The following is a 20,650-nucleotide window of genomic DNA, read 5'->3' as shown; positions in this document are numbered from 1 at the left end:
AGAGACAGCCTCCAGAGGCAGTTCCCACATGTTTTAAATGAGGGGATATAGATAGTACTACGATAAAGAGCGTGGCCTAGGGCATCCCTCGTCATCATCTCATAAAACACTTTTATTTAACCTGATATTTTTCTTCATTAGCCATAAATAGTAATAGCCACACATACAGTAAAGCTGCGCGTTGCTAACGCAAACAGTCTTAAAATCGCTGGGCTCTCTCTTGAAGGTGGATTCCACCTGGGAACGGGGGAATGTTCTAGCACACGTGGTGGTAAATGAAAGCTTCTCGAGGTCCATCATCAACTATTTATACTCTCTCTAATGTTACCATCCTTCAGCCCAGCTCGTCGCCAACACACACATCTTGTTGTCCCATTAAACGCAGGCCCCACCAAAGTTCTGATTCTCATTCTCTCTCTCTCTCTCCTCCACCCTCTCTCTCCTTTCTCTCGCTCTCTATCTCTCCTCTTCCCCCCTCTCTCTCCTTTCTCTCTCTTTCCTCCCTCCCCCTCTCTCTCCTCTCTCTCTCCTCCCCCTCACTCCCTCCCACCCTTTCTCTCTCTCTCCCTCCCTTTCTCTCTCCCTCCCTCTCTCGGTCTTCTCCCTCTCTCCTCCCCCTCTCTCTCTCTCCCTCCCTCTCTTTCTCTCTTGCTCCTCTCTCTCTCTCCTCACCCCCTCTCTCTCTCTCTCACTCTCTCGCTCTCACTCTCTCTCACACTCTCTCTCGCTCTCACTCTCTCTCTCACACTCTCTCTCTCTCGCTCTCAATCTCTCTCTAGCTCTCACTCTCTCTCTCTCTCCTCACCCCCTCTCTCTCTCTCTCTCTCATCACCCCCTCTCTCTCTCTCTCCTCACCCCCCTCTCTCTCTCTCTCCTCACCCCTCTCTCTCTCTCTCTCTCTCTCCCTCACCCCCCTCTCTCTCTCTCCTCACCCCCTCTCTCTCTCTCTCTCTCTCCTCACCCCCCTCTCTCTCTCTCCTCACCCCCCTCTCTGTCTCTCTCTCTCTCTCCTCACCCCCCTCTCTCTCTCCTCCTCCCCACCCCCCCCCTCTCTCTCTCTAATAAGATGTTGTACTGGGCCTATAACACAAACCCACAGTCACTGAACCCTGTAAGCAGCCTGCAGCATGTATATACAACACAATGCTTTAGTGAAAGCATAGCAGCTAGTGTTGGTTTAGCATCAGACAGACAGTGGAAAGCCCTATAGCAGCAGAAGGCTGAGGTGATGTAACTTTGGCAGTACAGACCTGCCCTCCGATAATTACCAGCACAACAGACAGACAGGTGGCTGGGAACAGCACTCCCGAAAAACCCCTTCACTAGCCTGCTGGCATCAGAATCCAAGCAAAACTTCTAACACTGCTTCTAAGGCGACCAACTATTACTTTCAGTAGCAATAGAGGACCTTACCTACTACAGTATCTCCTATTGACGGCTCACCAAACAGCTTAAGTCAACTAGCACTAGGCAAACATTAGTCCACAGCCAGGCAGGAAGAGTCAAAAGCAGGGTTTTAGCCCATGTCAATCACACTATGGTCAACAATAATGCCAATAGCAGTTATGACAGTGTTTTTGCCGCAACACGGTTACCAGCCATAAATCTTAGTGTGTCTGAAAGACCTTCCCGTTGTCATCGCTTCACCCAGAGCCAGTAATAGAGTAGTGGCCTGGCTGTGTGTTTCAACGCTACTGTTCTGGCTGTGAAACGCAGACGCAGCACAAAGTGGGAAGGTGGAAGGACTGCTAAAGCGTTTAAGTAAACAGACGCACAAAAGACATGTGGCGAGGTCAATTACCGCACACTTCTACCGCCGAACGAACCATCATCGAAAATCCAATCATATGTTTTTTGCCACTTGCGCCAAATACAACAGGTGTAGTAGACCTTACCGTGAAATGCTGAATACAACAGGTGTAGTAGACCTTACCGTGAAATGCTGAATACAACAGGTGTAGTAGACCTTACCGTGAAATGCTTACTCGCAAAGCCCTTAACCAACAACCCAGAGTTGTTTCAAAAGTAAGTACGAAAACTGTGCCTCTTAGACTAAAGGAAAAATGGTAACACAATAAAAATAACATTAACAATAACGAGGCTATGTACAGGGGTATCGGTAACGAGGCTATGTACAGGGGTATCGGTAACGAGGCTATGTACAGGGGTATCGGTAACGAGGCTATGTACAGGGGTATCGGTAACGAGGCTATGTACAGGGGTATCGGTAACGAGGCTATGTACAGGGGTATCGGTAACGAGGCTATGTACAGGGTATCGGTAACGAGGCTATGTACAGGGGTATCGGTAACGAGGCTATGTACAGGGGTATCGGTAACGAGGCTATGTACAGGGGTATCGGTAACGAGGCTATGTACACGGGTATCGGTAACGAGGCTATGTACAGGGGTATCGGTAACGAGGGTATGTACAGGGGTATCGGTAACGAGGCTATGTGCAGGGGTATCGGTAACGAGGCTATGTACAGGGGTATCGGTAACGAGGCTATGTACAGGGGTATCGGTAACGAGGCTATGTACAGGGGTATCGGTAACGAGGCTATGTGCAGGGGTATCGGTAACGAGGCTATGTGCAGGGGTATCGGTAACGAGGCTATGTGCAGGGGTGCGAGGTAGTTGAGGTAGTTGAGGTAATACAGTACATGCATGTGGGTTAGGGGTTAAATGACTATGCACAGATAATAAACAGAAAGTATGTATTTATTTAATCCCAGGCCCCGTCCCCACTGGGGGCCTTTTGGTCGGCCGTCATTGTAAATAAGGATTTGTTCTGAACTGACTTGCCTCGTTAAATAAAAGTTCAATAAAAAGACATGTCAAAAATAAAACAGCAGCATGTGAGAAGAGTGGGAATGTATGTATGTGTGTGTGTGTGTGTGTGTGTGTGTGTGTGTGTGTGTGTGTGTGTGTGTGTGTGTGTGTGTGTGTGTGTGTGTGTGTGTTGGAATGTTAGTGTGGTGTGTGTATATGTGTGTGTGTGTTGGAATGTTAGTGTGGTGTGTGTGTGTGTGTGTGTGTGTGTGTGTGTGTGTGTGTGTGTGTGTGTGTGTTTTGTGTGTGTGTGTGTGTCTGTGTTTTGTGTGTGTGTGTTGGAATGTTAGTGTAGTATGTGGGTCTGTGGTTAGAGTCCAGTGAGTGTACATCAAGTCTGCGCAAGAGAGTCAGTGCAAAACATAATAATAGGTAAGAGGAAAATAAGTGTGTGTGTGTGCGTGCATGTGTGTGTGTCTGTGTAGGTACGTGAGAGTGGAGGTGGAGAATCTACCGTGTGATGAGGACAGCGTTGTCATGGTGAGCCATGCCGTTCTCCGGGATGCTGTTCCCGTCTCCTTGGTGACTGAGGATGGACTTCTGCCACTTACAGAAGCTGTCTAGAGACTTGTCTGCATGGTGGTTGATCTCCAGGTTGGGCTGGAAAGAACATACAGCACACATTACAACACAGTCTGAACACATCCACAACCCTGAACACTTCCACAACCCTGAACACTTCCACAACCCTGAACACTTCCACAACCCTGAACTTTCTGAATACATCCACAACCCTGAACATTCTGAACACATCCACAACCCTGAACATTCTGAATACATCCACAACCCAGAACAGTCTGAACACATCCACAACCCAGAACAGTCTGAATCCACAACCCAGTAAAGTCTGAACACATCCACATCCCTGAACACATCCACAATCCAGAACAGTCTGAATACATCCACAACCCAGAACATTCTGAACACATCCACAACCCTGAACAGTCTGAACACATCCACAACCCTGAACACATCCACAACCCTGAACAGTCTGAACACATCCACAACCCTGAACAGTCTGAACAAATCCACAACCCAGAACAGTCTGAACACCACCACAACCCAGAACAGTCTGAACACATCCACAACCCTGAACAGTCTGAACACATCCACAACCCTGAACAGTCTGAACACATCCACAACCCTGAACAGTCTGAATACATCCACAACCCTGAACACATCCACAACCCTGAACCGTCTGAACACATCCACAACCTTGAACAGTCTGAATACATCCACAACCCTGAACACATCCACAACCCTGAACAGTCTGATCACCTCCACAACCCTGAACAGTCTGAACACATTCACAACCCTGAACAGTCTGAACAAATCCACAACCCTGAACACATCCACAACCCTGAACATTCTGAACAAATCCACAACCCTGAACAGTCTGAACACATCCACAACCCTGAACAGTCTGAACACATCCACAACCCTGAACAGTCTGAATACATCCACAACCCTGAACACATCCACAACCCTGAACCGTCTGAACACATCCACAACCCTGAACAGTCTGAACACATCCACAACCTTGAACAGTCTGAATACATCCACAACCCTGAACACATCCACAACCCTGGACAGTCTGATCACCTCCACAACCCTGAACAGTCTGAACACATTCACAACCCTGAACAGTCTGAACAAATCCACAACCCTGAACACATCCACAACCCAGAACAGTCTGAATACATCCACAACCCTGAACAGTCTGAACACATCCACAACCCTGAACAGTCTGAACACATCCACAACCCTGAACAGTCTGAACAAATCCACAACCCAGAACAGTCTGAACACCACCACAACCCAGAACAGTCTGAACACATCCACAACCCTGAACAGTCTGAACACATCCACAACCCTGAACAGTCTGAACACATCCACAACCCTGAACAGTCTGAATACATCCACAACCCTGAACACATCCACAACCCTGAACCGTCTGAACACATCCACAACCCTGAACAGTCTGAACACATCCACAACCTTGAACAGTCTGAATACATCCACAACCCTGAACACATCCACAACCCTGGACAGTCTGATCACCTCCACAACCCTGAACAGTCTGAACACATTCACAACCCTGAACAGTCTGAACAAATCCACAACCCTGAACACATCCACAACCCAGAACAGTCTGAATACATCCACAACCCTGAACAGTCTGAACACATCCACAACCCTGAACAGTCTGAACACATCCACAACCCTGAACAGTCTGAACAAATCCACAACCCAGAACAGTCTGAACACCACCACAACCCAGAACAGTCTGAACACATCCACAACCCTGAACAGTCTGAACACATCCACAACCCTGAACAGTCTGAACACATCCACAACCCTGAACAGTCTGAATACATCCACAACCCTGAACCGTCTGAACACATCCACAACCCTGAACAGTCTGAACACATCCACAACCTTGAACAGTCTGAACACATCCACAACCCTGAACAGTCTGAACACATCCACAACCTTGAACAGTCTGAACACATCCACAACCTTGAACAGTCTGAATACATCCACAACCCTGAACACATCCACAACCCTGAACAGTCTGATCACCTCCACAACCCTGAACAGTCTGAACACATCCACAACCCTGAACAGTCTGAACACATCCACAACCCTGAACATTCTGAACAAACCCACAACCCTGAACAGTCTGAACACATCCACAACCCTGAACAGTCTGAACACATCCACAACCCTGAACAGTCTGAATACATCCACAACCCTGAACACATCCACAACCCTGAACAGTCTGAACACATCCACAACCTTGAACAGTCTGAATACATCCACAACCCTGAACACATCCACAACCCTGAACAGTCTGATCACCTCCACAACCCTGAACAGTCTGAACACATTCACAACCCTGAACAGTCTGAACAAATCCACAACCCTGAACACATCCACAACCCAGAACAGTCTGAATACATCCACAACCCTGAACAGTCTGAACACATCCACAACCCTGAACAGTCTGAACACATCCACAACCCTGAACAGTCTGAACACCACCACAACCCAGAACAGTCTGAACATATCCACAACCCTGAACACATCCACAACCCTGAACCGTCTGAACACATCCACAACCCAGAACATTCTGAATACATCCACAACTCTGAACATTCTGAACACATCCACAACCCATAACATTCTGAACACATCCACAACCCTGAACACATCCACAACCCATATCATTATGAACACATCCACAACCCATAACATTATGAACACATCCACAACCCATAACATTATGAACACATCCACAACCCATAACATTATGAACGCATCCACAACCCAGAACATTATGAACACGTCCACAACCCAGAACATTCTGAACACATCCACTACCCAGAACATTCTGAACACCACCACAACCCAGAACAGTCTGAACATATCCACAACCCTGAACACATCCACAACCCTGAACCGTCTGAACACATCCACAACCCAGAACATTCTGAATACATCCACAACTCTGAACATTCTGAACACATCCACAACCCATAACATTCTGAACACATCCACAACCCTGAACACATCCACAACCCATATCATTATGAACACATCCACAACCCATAACATTATGAACACATCCACAACCCATAACATTATGAACACATCCACAACCCATAACATTATGAACGCATCCACAACCCAGAACATTATGAACACGTCCACAACCCAGAACATTCTGAACACATCCACTACCCAGAACATTCTGAACACATCCACAACCCATAACATTCTGAACACATCCACAACCCTGAACATTCTGAACACATCCACAACACAGAACATTCTGAACACATCCACAACCCTGAACATTCTGAACACATCCACAACCCTAAACATTCTGAACACATCCACAACCTTGAACATTCTGAACACATCCACAACCCAGAACAGTCTGAACACATCCACAACCCTGAACATTCTGAACACATCCACAACCCATAACATTATGAACACATCCACAACCCTGAACACACAGAACCCAGCACTATGTCAAGAATAGGGACAGCATTCTGCACATGACTAGGGCTAAATTAAGATTAACACAAGCCACTCAAACTTTCACTTAAATCTGCTATTGACGTCAATGTATGATTGGGCCATCTTAATAAAAAGCACCAGTCAAAAACGACAGTATATAAGCCTATAAAAGCCATGTCCACCATTTGACAGGATTCTGACATATCATATATAAAAATCTATATATTTTAACTATGAATATATCCATATTACACTCCATCTGGGTAAAACGTATCGGGTTCAGTCTGAAAACGGAGAATGTATGAAGACGTATTCATCTCTGCTGGCGTCCATCCTGTATCGACAGACGCTAGACGTACAGTTCACCCTGTTTCTCCCATCAAACCTACACATTATATAGAGGTAACTGCCAAAATAATGGAAACACCAATTATTGGACCACCAGAACAGCTTCCATGCACCTTGCCATAGATTCTACAAGTGTCTGGGACTCTACTGGAAGGCACGCAACACCATTCTTCCACAAGAAGTTTCTATCATTTTGGCAGTTACCTGCAGGTTGAATGTAAACATCCTCAATCAAATCTCCCTGAGGGAAGATGTCTGAGCTCATCTCCAACGGAGAGGCTTTCCTCTTTAGTGGCGGCAAACATACGATAGGCGCTTCCTGTCCTCTCTCCTTTCCTCGCTTCTTTTCTACTCTCGTCCCCTTCTCTCGCCTCTTCTTGTCACTCCTCTCTCCCTTCTCTTTCCTCCTCCTACTCTCCCCCAACGGCTTGGAATAACTATGTTACTGCATAAGAAGTAACCAAACCACAGAGATTGGAACTGAGATGAGAGAAACACATAGATGTTGATGTAGAAGAGAGAGAGAGAGAGAGAGAGAGAGAGAGAGAGAGAGAGAGAGAGAGAGAGAGGGAGAGAAAGAGAGAGAGAGAGAGAGAGAGAGAGAGAGAGATAGACAGAGGGAGAGAGAGAGAGAGAGAGAGACGGAGGGAGAGAGAGAGAGAGAGAGAGAGAGACAGAGGGAGAGAGAGAGAGAGAGACGGAGGGAGAGAGAGAGAGAGAGAGACAGAGAGAGAGAGATAGACAGAGGGAGAGAGAGAGAGAGAGAGACAGAGGGAGAGAGAGAGAGAGAGAGACAGGAGAGAGAGAGAGAGAGAGAGAGAGAGAGAGAGAGAGAGAGACAGAGAGAGAGAGAGATAGACGGAGGGAGAGAGAGAGAGAGATAGACGGAGGGAGAGAGAGAGAGAGAGATAGACGGAGGAGAGAGAGAGAGAGAGAGAGAGGGAGAGAGAGATAGACAGAGGGAGAGAGAGAGAGAGAGAGGGGTAGACGGAGGGAGGAGAGAGAGAGAGAGAGAGAGAGAGAGAGAGAGAGAGAGAGAGAGAGAGAGAGATAGACGGAGGGAGAGAGAGAGAGAGAGAGAGAGAGAGAGAGAGAGATAGACAGAGGGAGAGAGAGAGAGAGGGGTAGACGGAGGGAGAGAAAGAGAGAGAGAGGGGTAGACGGAGGGAGAGAGAGAGGTAGACGGAGGGAGAGAGAGAGAGAGAGAGAGAGAGGGGTAGACGGAGGGGAGAGAGAGAGAGAGAGAGAGAGAGAGAGAGAGAGAGAGAGAGAGACAGGGAGAGAGAGAGAGAGAGAGAGAGAGAGACAGAGGGGGAGAGAGAGAAAGAGAGAGAGATAGACGGAGGGGAGAGAGAGAGAGAGAGAGAGAGGGGTAGACGGAGGGAGAGAGAGAGAGAGGGGTAGACGGAGGGAGAGAGAGAGAGAGAGGTAGACGGAGGGAGAGAGAGCGAGAGAGGGGTAGACGGAGGGAGAGAGAGAGAGAGGTAGACGGAGGTAGACACCCACCTGGTCTTCAGTCAGTACGATCAGGCGGGTTACTATAATGTTCACAACGTTTCCTAGGCTGGCATCACGGTAAAGTTTGGCAACCTGACCTCCAGAAAAGAAGTAAAAGACACAAAGTCAGACAAACTGTGTCCACGTGTCACGACGCTTGATCGGTGTTTCCATCACACATACTGGGGGGTGGTGGGGGGGGGGGGGGGTAGAAAAAGGCCATCACACATTCAGCTCACGCTGCGATTTAAATGTCTGTTTTCAGTAAGAGAGAACAATCGAAATGCTAACCAAAGGGAGAAACACTTCGAATAGCATTGTTCATGCTCTAATGCACTACATCAGCGTGTTTCTAAAATCAGTAGGCTAGGGACTCATCTCAATGTCTTTCCTCCAATCCTTCACCTGTATTGACGTGAAAGAACTGGACAGGTGCAAGTGAGTCCTAACTGCTCTCACCCATCCTGTGAACTCAAACTAGTGTAAATGTAGGGGGAAGAGATGAGGAGAGGAAGCCACGTTAGACCGTTGATATTAACCCCGTTTGAGATTGACCCAAACTTTATTACCAGTTTTTTTTTTTTTTTGTCAGACAAAACAACACTAATCGAAGCAAAAAGCAGGATCAAACTTACAATATTCATCACAGACAGGATGTAATGCTCGATGTCTTTGCGGCCATGGTAACCAACCATCATCTTATCAGCTACCACCAGGGTCTCTACGAAACGTTCCGTGCTGAGTGACCGCCTCCGCCTGTGGCCCCCCCCGGGCATGGTGCTGTTGGACCCAGGGGCTGGGGTGGGAGAGGACGAGGGAGAGGAGGTTGGGGAAGGAGTGCTATGTTGGCACGGGCTCGCGTTTTTTGTGAGGTCTGGGAATGAAGGAGGGAGAGGTAGTTTATATGAGAGAAAAAAGATTAGCAACTGAGCGAGAAAAGTTGATGGTATGCTGTGGGAAGAAGAAAAATCACAGGTGATTATAGGCAATGGTTTACCTGGTGATCATCTCCATGGGGTATTTGAACTTTTTTTAAAGATAGGTAGAATGTGATACTGTTGACCTCCGTGGAAACATTCAGGGAGACTAGAACTACTCATGATCTGATAACAAATAATGAGTTCAACACTTATTTTAAAATGTCAACATAAAAAAAAACAAGCCACTAAATTAAAACACAATGATTACAATCAGATATAGCCCATTGTGAAGGCATAGCAGAGCCAGGGGAGAGCTGGAGATAGGATTGCAGACATGTTGGGAATCTGGCCCTTTGAACCTTGCAGCTGAAGGCTTGCCTTCCTTTATGGCCCAGATGCTCTGGGGAAAAGCTATAAGATAGAACGTGTCAGGGCACGTCGGCTTCCTGCCGATGACAGCCTTCGCTGCTCCTTGTAAGACTTTGGTCCAAATACCTACACATCCACCTGGTTCCCCTCTAATCCCTATCCCATCACATCTCACAGGACACCGCTCTGATGAGAGCCAGAGCATGTGAATTGTCCACGTCTGGAGGAAACCTGTCACCATCCCTACGGGGAAGCATGGTGGCATCATGCTGTGAGGATTTTTTTCAGCGGCAGGGACTGGGAGACTAGTCGGGATCGAGGTAAAGATGAACGGAGAAAAGTACAGAGAGATCCTTGATGAAAACCTGCCCCAGAGGGCTCAGGACCTCAGAATGGGGCGAAGGTTCATCTTCCAACAGGACAACGACCCAAAGGACACAGCCAAGACAACGCAGGAGTGGCTTCGGGACAAGTCTCTGAATACCTTTGAGTGGACCAGCCAGAGGCCGGACTTAAACCCAATCGAACATCTCTGGAGAGACCTGAAAATAGCTGTGCAGCGACACTCCCCATCCAACCTGATAGAGCTTGAGAGGATCTGCAGAGAAGAATGGGAGAAACTCCCCAAAATACAGATGTGGCAAGATTGTAGCGTCACACCCAAGACGACACGAGGTTGTAATCGCTGCCAAAGGTGGTTCAACAAAGTACTGAGTAAAGGGTCTGAATACTTATGTAAATGTGATATTTTATCAATAGAAAATGTGCTAACATGTCTAAAAACCTGTTTTTGCTTTGTCATTATGGGGTAGTGTGTGTAGATTGATGAGGGGGAAAAAACAATTGAATTCATTTCAGAATAAGGCTGTAACGCATCAAAATGTGGAAAAAGTCAAGGGGCCTGAATACTTTCCGAATGCACTGTACACCAGGCTGAGGGGAGGCCCGTATGGGCCAGCCCAACAGCAGCCCGGTCACATCCACCGGAACCTGGGCCTAGAACCAAACCAGCACTTCCTCTGGACCGCTAGGAATAACTGCTCATTTATGTTACTCACCCAGCTCAGAGTCGATCCAGACTGAGGCAGTGGAGAGCATGGAAGACGAACAGGGAAGGGAAGGGAAGGGAGGAGAGGAGAAAGGAGAAGAGGACGCGTCACCAACCTGAGATGCCACAGCTGAAGTCGTGTTGGCCGGGTTGCTGCCGCGGCAAGGGAATGGAAGACTTTTTATATATAACATGCTGCTGTCCTTCTCCCTGGTCCCATTGGCTAGAAGATATATTCTTTAATGGCTCTATTAAATACTGCTCTTCTTCTGTGGTAATAACGCCGTGCTTGTTGAGAAACAAGAACATCGAGAGAGACAGGTTATAAGCGAACAAGGCAAACAACATTACAACGCACACACACACACACACATAAACACAACAGTTGAATTGGTCTTATTGTAGTTTTAAAATAATTACATAGAGAATGTCGGACAATTTTTGTCAAAAGTAACTCCTACCAGCCTAAATGGACTTACAGTGAACCATTTATGCCGTTTATATGAAATGACCTTTGACAAATAACCCCCTATCATTTTCATTATAGTCAGCAAAATATTGTTATACTAATGAGTATTATCAACCAGGTTGAATGCTTTTTTTCCCCCCCAGCACAACCACAATCATCTGTGAAATGATTGGCACCCCGAGTCAGAGCTAAGTGGCTAACGGTGTGTTCCAGCCTTGGTCACGTAACATTGCAGGCTACAACACATAGAACAACTAACTCACAGCTCCGCTCTGCTCTCCTCCGTGTGTCGCACTGCAGTCAGACGTGAAAACACCCCACACTCTGAAGCAATTTGATAAATCATGTTATAACAACCAATTACACCTAGAACAACGCTGTAATTACTGGGACTGGAACCAAAGTACACAGCTCTCTGCCCTCGAACACCCTCTTTGTAACATAAATTGAAAAAGTACTTCAGAATGTGTTTATAAAAAAACATTGGCACGCTGCATCACTCAGTAAAAACCCACAATGAAACCAATTAACCAAATATGACAACCTGGCACACGCCGGCAAGAAACCAATATTTGATAAAAGCCTAGCAGAGTGCGATGTCAAGATGTCTGGCAATTTACGAGATTAAACTACAGATACATTTCAGTTTTGTCCATTTTTGGTACTATTAAAACGGTATGAGGCGAAACAGACCTAATACTAATTCAATTTATGATACTGGAGCTGTGGGGCTGCCAGTACGTTTGGCCGCAAGAACGGCAATACATGTTTTTCTCCAAATGATTGCGATTGGCACAGAGGAACAGGGCTTTCTCCTTGTTCTGAGACGTTTCAAAGTAAATGAGGGGGGATAAGAGTTTTTCCAATCGCTTCCAACAGTGAGTTTTAACGAAGACAGTCTGGCCAGTCCGTCAGTCTAAGATCAACAGCCTGAGGACCAATACCTCAGCTTTGATGATTAGCCGCTTCGTTAAAGCCAACAGAAAGCAACACATCTTTCTTATTTCGCTGGAGAAATTCCAGTTCAAAACCCCCTAGGCTAACCCCTAACCTCCAAACATACACTTCTCATAGATCTGACACTATCAGATGAGTCCTAGCCCAGGGCGGTGTTGAGCTATTACCATATTGCCTACCTACACTCATCCAACCCCTTCAGAACTACAAGAAATGACTATGGGTTAATTAGGGGCTAGGAGTTGATTTGGGACTGGGTATTAGTTTATCTGAGGAAACCGGAACCTGGTGTGCCCAAAACAAGATTTGGCTTCGACAGTTTTAGTAAGCAAACAGAAAGACAGCCCTGCATGCTTATCTGTCACAGTCCATTGAGAAGGATATGTATTAGGTTCGCTATGGTGAGCTGGCTGGCTTATTGGCTGGCTGGCTTGTTGGCTAGCTAACAACTGGATGGATTTTTGGTTCTTCATAGTAGGTGGACTGGCTGGCTGGTTGGTTCTTTTTAGTGGGTGGACTGGCTGGCTGGTTGGTTCTTTATAGTGGGTGGACTGACTGGCTGGCTGGTTCTTTATAGTGGGTGGACTGGCTGGCTGGCTGGTTGGTTCTTTATAGTGGGTGGACTGGCTGGCTGGTTGGTTCTTTATAGTGGGTGGACTGGCTGGCTGGCTGGCTGGCTGGTTGGTTCTTTATAGTGGGTGGACTGGCTGGCTGGTTGGTTCTTTATAGTGGGTGGACTGGCTGGCTGGCTGGTTGGTTCTTTATAGTGGGTGGACTGGCTGGCTGGCTGGTTGGTTCTTTATAGTGGGTGGACTGGCTGGCTGGCTGGTTGGTTCTTTATAGTGGGTGGACTGGCTGGCTGGTTGTGACTAAAGCTCTGATGATCCAGTAAAGCAACCTTTCTTGATTAAAGTATGCGTCGCGACGACATGTTAACGGTGCATGACGACATGTTAACGGTGCATGACGACATGTTAACGGTGCATGACGACATGTTAACGGTGCATGACGACATGTTAACGGTGCATGACGACATGTTAATGGTGCATGAAGACATGTTAACGGTGCATGACGACATGTTAACGGTGCATGGCAACATGTTAACGGTGCATGGCGACATGTTAACGTGCATGGCGACATGTTAACGGTGCATGACGACATGTTAACGGTGCATGACGACATGTTAACGGTGCATGACGACATGTTAACGGTGCATGGCGACATGTTAACGGTGCATGGCGACATGTTAACGGTGCATGGCGACATGTTAACGGTGCATGGCGACATGTTAACGGTGCATGACGACATGTTAACGGTGCATGACGACATGTTAACGGTGCATGACGACATGTTAACGGTGCATGACGACATGTTAACGGTGCATGGCGACATGTTAACGGTGCATGACGACATGTTAACGGTGCATGGCGACATGTCAGAGTAAAAAAATCTATTTCTAGGAAGTCAGAGGAGGTCTCAACTTACTGTTTAGAGTTAGAAGAGTAGAATATGCAAGATGCAATTTGGGGCGCCCCCATTGATTTTGATAGTCACTCTCACTCAGATATCATATTAACATGGCATTAGTCATGGCAAAATGTGTAGAATTTAAAGAAATGTTCTTTAAATCTGCTAAGATTTCTCTCCACCCCATGGCAAAATGTGTAGAATTTAAAGAAATGTTCTTTAAATCTGCTAAGATTTCTCTCCACCCCATGGCAAAATGTGTAGAATTTAAAGAAATGTTCTTTAAATCTGCTAAGATTTCTCTCCACCCCATGGCAAAATGTGTAGAATTTAAAGAAATGTTCTTTAAATCTGCTAAGATTTCTCTCCACCCCATGGCAAAATGTTTAGAATTGCAGGAGCCCTCCGGTACTGCTGCTCATTCCGTTCACCAGCTCCGGAGGTCTACGTCACCGGCCTTCTAGGCGTCACTGAACTGGATTCATTACCACCAACCCCAGACTGTCTTGTCTCATTACGCACACCTGGATTCCATTCCCCCTGATTAGTATGTTATATATGTGCCCTCTGTTCCCCATTGTCCTTGCCGATTATTGGAATTAGCCTGCCGTGATGACAACCTGTCACTCGACCAGCTCATCAGCATGGCGATTCATTTGGACAAGCTCCTGCGATCCCGGCGAAGACCTGTGCGGAATCCAGAGCCCATGGCTACACCTGCTCCGTGACCAGAGCCCATGGCTACACCTGCTCCGTGGCCAGAGCCCATGGCTACACCTGCTCCGTGGCCAGAGCCCATGGCTACACCTGCTCCGTGGCCAGAGCCCATGGCTACACCTGCTCCGTGGCCAGAGCCCATGGCTACACCTGCTCCGTGGCCAGAGCCCATGGCTACACCTGCTCCGTGGCCAGAGCCCATGGCTACACCTGCTCCGTGGCCAGAGCCCATGGCTACACCTGCTCCGTGGCCAGAGCCCATGGCTACACCTGCTCCGTGGCCAGAGCCCATGGCTACACCTGCTCCGTGGCCAGAGCCCATGGCTACACCTGCTCCGTGGCCAGAGCCCATGGCTACACCTGCTCCGTGGCCAGAGCCCATGGCTACACCTGCTCCGTGGCCAGAGCCCATGGAGGTGAAGCGTTCGTAGGACTCGACCTCGGGTCCGGACGTTTCCCAGACCGCGGCCCCCCAGTTCAGGGCCCGTCCAGTCAGTGCCGAGATGACGGTGGCAACCCTGTCTCTCCCGGAGAGGTACCGGATCGCATTGCAGAAGGAATCCCTTGCATCTCGCTGGTGCGCCATCAAAGCGCTCCGGGAGGGACAGGGATATTCCGCGGGCCGGCTCAGATGGGACGGAGGCAGGTCATGGTGTGGGGGCTGGTGCCGCAACTTGTGCTGGAGACTGGAGGGACTGCACATTCCCCTCCAAGCGCAGGATAGTTGCCAGCACGCTGTCCATAGAGCTGCCGAGTCTGAAGAGACGGTCCTCGTGAGCGTAGGAGAAGGAGGAATCTGGGCCTCTGCTCCTATTGTGGAGAAAGGGGTCATTTCTCCCCGACCTGCACACTATCCACAAATAGGCGAGGAGTTGACAAGACATGGAATTATCCTGCTCCAACCCAGGTAGGATGCAAGATCTCCCCTCCTTTTCTGTCAACTCAACCAGCATGTTTTCCCATTAAATTCCCTGAATACCCTAGTCCCTCACTCCCGTTAGCTCTGATTTGATTCCAAAGCTGCCGGGAATCTTTTAGATAGCGCATTACGCATTCCTTTGTTTCCTCTACAGTCACCCATTCTGGTTCGAGCCCTGGATAATCGCCCAATAGGGACAGAGCTCGTACATCACATCACTGTTCCCGTTTCTCTGCTGACCCATGACACTCATTTAGAACAGATCACATGTTTGATTATCGACACCCCCACGCACTCCGTTGTTTTAGGTCTCCCTGGTTGAGGTGGCATAACCCTGTTATTTCCTGGTCCGAGAGGAGACTGCTGGGTTGGTTGCATGAGTGTCAGGGGAGGTGTCAACACCACTACGGTGGAAAGTCCGGACCACGCCCCTCAAGTGGAGTTACCGGAGGAATTCCAGGATCTGCACCGGGTTTTCTCTAAGACCCAGGCTACACCCCTGCCTCCACATCGCCCCTGGGATTGTGCCATTGACCTGCTGTCTGACGCAGCCCTGCCGAGAGGACACGTCTATCCCCTCTCCTATGCGGAGACCGAGGCCATGGAGACCTACGTACACGAGAGCCTCCAGCAGGGTTTTATCCGCCCCTCTACATCACCAGCCTCCTCAAGCTTCTTTTTTGTTAAAAAGAAAGATGGGGGACTGCGTCCCTGCATTGATTATCAAACTCTGAATAAAGCCACCGTCAAGTTCAGTTATCCTTTACCCCTCATCCCAACCATTATCGAACAAATGCACGGGGCGCAGTACTTCACGAAACTGGACTTGAGGAGCGCCTACAATCTGGTGCGCATTTGTGCAGGCGACGAATGGAAAACTGCCTTTTCCATGACCACGGGCCATTACGAGTATCTCGTACTGCCTTTTCCATGACCACGGGCCATTACGAGTATCTCGTACTGCCTTTTCCATGACCGCGGGCCATTACGAGTATCTCGTACTGCCTTTTGGCCTGTCTAATACTCCTTCAGTCATCCAGGCCTTTATTGATGAAGTATTTCGGGACGTGCTGGGACGTGGCGTAGTGTTTTATATAGACAACATTTTGGTCTATTCTGCTGACCGCGCCCAGCATGTCTCGTTCGTCAGATCTGTGCTGGGAAAACTGTTGGAGCATGATCTATATGTTAAACAAGAGAAGTGTTTGTTTTTCCAGCGGTCCGTGTCCTTTTTGGGCTACCTCATATACACGGAGTGGAGAAGGAGGAGCAACGCGTCAGCGCAGTCAGGTCATGGCCCATCCCCAACTTCGTGAAAGCAGTCCAGCGATACCTGGGGTTTGCCAACTAATTGGTTCATCCAGGGGCTTCAGCAGAGTGGTCGCTCCTCTTACCTCCCTGCTGAGAGGAGGTCCCCAGCGGCTTCGTTGGACGGCACACACTCATCTCTGTGCGTCGGCACAAGGAACAGGCCGACCACCACCGCAGTGAGGCGCCTGTCTGGCTCTCCACCCAGAACCTGCCCCTCCGCCTGCCCTGCCAGAAGCTGAGCCCGCGGTTTGTGGGGCCGTTTAAAGTCCTGAGGAGAGTTAATGAGGTAACGTACCATTTGCATCTCCCTGCTGATTACCGCATTAACCTGACTTTTCATGTTTCTCTCCTCAGGCCAGTAGTGCCTGGTCTCCTCGCTGAGGCTGGACACAGTGAAGCCCGGCCTCCTCCTCTGGACATCGAGGGAGGTCCGGCATACTCGCTCCGTGAATTCCTGGATTCGAGGCGTCGTGCGGGCTGTCTCCAGTACCTCATCGACTGGTAGGGGTACTCACATCCTGGACGCTTTGCTGACCAGGGATTTTCACCATCGGCGCCCAGACCGACCCGCACCACGTCCCTGTGGTCATCCCCGAGGCCGGTGTCGCTCCTGGTGCAGTGAGTCGGGGGGGTAGTGTCACTGGATCCCCCCCAGTACTGCTGCTCATTCCGTTCACCAGCTCCGGAGGTCTACGTCACCGGCCTTCTAGGCGTCACTGAACTGGATTCATTACCACCAACCCCGGACAATCTTGTCTCATTACGCACACCTGGTTCCCATTCCCCCTGATTAGCATGTTATTTTTGTGTCCTCTGTTCTCCGTTGTCCTTGTCGGTTATTGCTACCATGTCCGTTGGTCCTGTGTACCTGTGCTGTTGTAGCGGCTTCCATGATACGTGTATTTGTGCACTTGTTTTACGGGTCTCGTCTCAAGTATTATTTAGAGGTTTACACCTCGCTCTTTTGTTTGGGTGGAGAATATAAAACCCCCTATTACGTATTCCTGCGCCTGTCTCCAATCACTAACATGACAAAATGTAAGTTCAAACTTCAATTTCTTTCTCCGCTGTCAACCAAATCTTGCTTAGGACCCCAAAAGGGATCCTGTTTTTATGGCCTTGGGTCCCAGGAAAACACAGAATTTCTCAATGTTCCCAGGCTGAAAAAGCCTAAGAACCCCTGCTGTAGAGAGCTTTTCCCGTTAGCCTTAACCTACTTTGCCCTATCCTAAGTGGCACTGTGCCAGGTGGAAGGAGGCCAACATGCTATTTAGCAAACTCCACTCTGTCTAATCCTGTGACAGTAGAGCTGAGGGTTTGTCTGAGGTAGCCAGAGCAAAGAGAAGGCATAGTATTAACTCTCTGTGACTGGTCAATGGGGGCCTCCTGGCCTCCTCACGAAACAGATCCTTAAGTACTCAAAGAATATTCAAACACACTCAAATATCCAGAAATACATTCAGACATACTCTAAACAAAAGTCACAGAAACCCATAAAGGGGAGTAGAGTGGTGGTGGGTGTTCTACTTGGAAACAGACAGATCGTGTTGTCCTCTTTTCCATCCTTCCATCACACATTTCAATACCCTGACTGGCTAACAGTAGCTTCCTTCCAAACACACACCCAAACCAAACACATCAACACCAGAATCCCGTGGTACTCACCAAGCCCTTACAGTTACTGAGCGCTACTCTGGTGGAGCTGTACTGATCCTGCAGGTATCCTACATAGTGGCAGTTCTCCAGCATGTCATGTCTCCACTCCAGGCCCTCTCTCCCCCAGTACTCCACCGTGAAATGTTTGGACACCAGCTGGGGGTTGAGGGTCAAGTTCAAGTGAAAGTGCTTTCCGTAAGCCGACAGTCTGTAGAAGACTCGGGTCCGGGCCGGGTCCTGTTCGGCGCGGCCGGTTGGCTCTGGGCCGACGGCGGTGCTGGTTGGGTCGGCGGTCCGTCTCCTGCGACCGGGCCGGTGGTGTTTCACAGTGTAGCTGAGGAAGTCCCCGTTCTCGTCCACCTGCATCGGCACAGTCAGCTGGTAGTGCTGCAGGTAGGACAGGTACTCCACTTTCACAGAAAAGAATGGATGGGGAGAGATGAGCCATTGGAGGAGGGGTGCACGAGGAGGAAAGGACGAGGAGGGGAAAAATGAACACAGAATGAGAATCTGAGTAAGAACATTGATACACTACAGGAAGAAGTGACATATTTAAGACAATGGGGGCGCTCCAGCCATTACAGAATATAACAGGACGACACCCTACAGATAGTAGAACTCATAGAATGTAGAATGTCTATGGTGGAACTCCGACAGACAGACAGACAGACAGACAGACAGACAGACAGACAGACAGACAGACAGACAGACAGACAGACAGGACAGACATGACCTCACAGTGTTCCAGAGCCTAGCAGGTTGTGATCTACAGTGGGTAAAATCCCTCTAAAATAACAGTCAGGCCAGGGCCACCAGATGTTGCAGATGTCTCATTGACTGACCACTGACCATGAGCAGCAACCATGCATACACCTGCCTCACCGGGAGGACAAATCCGTTTCTCTGAAGGAGAGCAGTTCTAGCACCTTGGCTGCAATCAAGCAAGTTAAGATGTGCAATTAAGCAATGAGCAGTCCTACCTTGTGAGTTGTGCGAAAGTCTTTGAAATTCAGAGGAAGCCATGACCACCACCAGGCTCAATATCAATATACAAGTCAGCGTCTTCCGCAAAATTTCCATCATTCAGAGAAAGGTCTGACATGGGGTTGGGGGGAGGAGGGGTGAGGGGGTGGTGGTGCTACTGACGGGCTAGGAACACACGATCAGTCCGACGTGCCTGGCACCATAACAAGCCCATGGTTTGGGTCCTCTGTGGGGGGAATGTTCTCACTACTTCTTCTTCTCTTCTTGTCTCATCCAGGTCTCATCCAGAGAACGTCTCCGAGACACTCAGATTCCTCCTGAGGGCAGCAGACACTTCCAGACCTCACTGGCGTTTCCCTTGGAGCTCATGTCAGCCACTCATCATGGGAGGCGGTGATGCTAGAATCCATCGGTAGATCAGTCAGTCAGTCAGTCACTTCAAGCACGTCCACAGCAGCAAATCTATAGATCTAGATCTATATTGGATGCTTGTCTTGACCAATCCATCTGCATACCTGTGAATACATCATTGCATAGTTCAATAAGCATACCTGCTACAAAACAACTAGTCTACACTCTTAGAAAAATCTAGAACCTAAAAGGGTTCTTCGGGTGTCCCTAGGAGAACCCTTTGATAAACCCTTTTTGGTTCCAGGTAGAACCCTTTTGGGTTCCATGTAGAACCCTTTCCACAGAGGGTTATACATGGAACCCAAAAGAGTTCTACCTGGAACCAAAAAGTATTCTATTTGGAACCGAAAAGCATTCTACCTGGGGAAAAGAGGGTTCTCGAATCGGGACTGCCAAATAACCCCTTTGGAACCCTTTTTTCTAAGAGTGTACTACATAGGCTAAACTTCTAATCTGCAAATTACAATTAGCCATGGAAAAAAAGATGATGCCTAACGACTGCACAGCATATTCACCAACAGTACACTCCATGACAGAAATACCCTCCTCCTGTAGCCTGCTTACCCAGCATGCCATGGTTTGTGGTTAGCAGGATAGCGTTTTTCGTCATGAATCTTGTTCTGGAGGCAGCTCTGCAGAGTGGCCGCTAGCTGGCACGGCCACAAAGTCATACAATCTCATTTTAAACCGAACCTGAACCTTAACCCTAATCACACT

The 20,650-nt window shown here is 48.5% G+C and overlaps 1 protein-coding gene across 1 annotated transcript in view; it reads right to left on the bottom strand.

Annotated features, from left to right (window-relative positions):
* LOC115128750 (A disintegrin and metalloproteinase with thrombospondin motifs 6-like) overlaps window positions 1-20,032 on the bottom strand; it is a 169,969-nt gene extending 149,937 nt beyond the window's left edge. Inside the window, exons 1-6 of the mRNA XM_065017611.1 lie at window positions 19,519-20,032; window positions 18,548-18,948; window positions 11,159-11,330; window positions 9,341-9,579; window positions 8,715-8,798; window positions 3,286-3,431 (exon numbers count right to left, since the gene is read on the bottom strand). Coding sequence (XP_064873683.1) covers window positions 3,286-3,431; window positions 8,715-8,798; window positions 9,341-9,579; window positions 11,159-11,330; window positions 18,548-18,948; window positions 19,519-19,621 — 1,145 coding nt within the window. The 5' untranslated portion in view covers window positions 19,622-20,032. The remainder of the gene's footprint in view (window positions 1-3,285; window positions 3,432-8,714; window positions 8,799-9,340; window positions 9,580-11,158; window positions 11,331-18,547; window positions 18,949-19,518) is intronic.
* Between the last annotated feature and the right edge of the window lie 618 nt (window positions 20,033-20,650).

This window comes from Oncorhynchus nerka, linkage group LG4 (assembly GCF_034236695.1).
Source record: "Oncorhynchus nerka isolate Pitt River linkage group LG4, Oner_Uvic_2.0, whole genome shotgun sequence".
Classification (NCBI taxonomy): domain Eukaryota; kingdom Metazoa; phylum Chordata; class Actinopteri; order Salmoniformes; family Salmonidae; genus Oncorhynchus; species Oncorhynchus nerka.
Note: the sequence above shows the minus strand (reverse complement) of the source record. Positions and strands in the feature narration are given on the sequence as shown.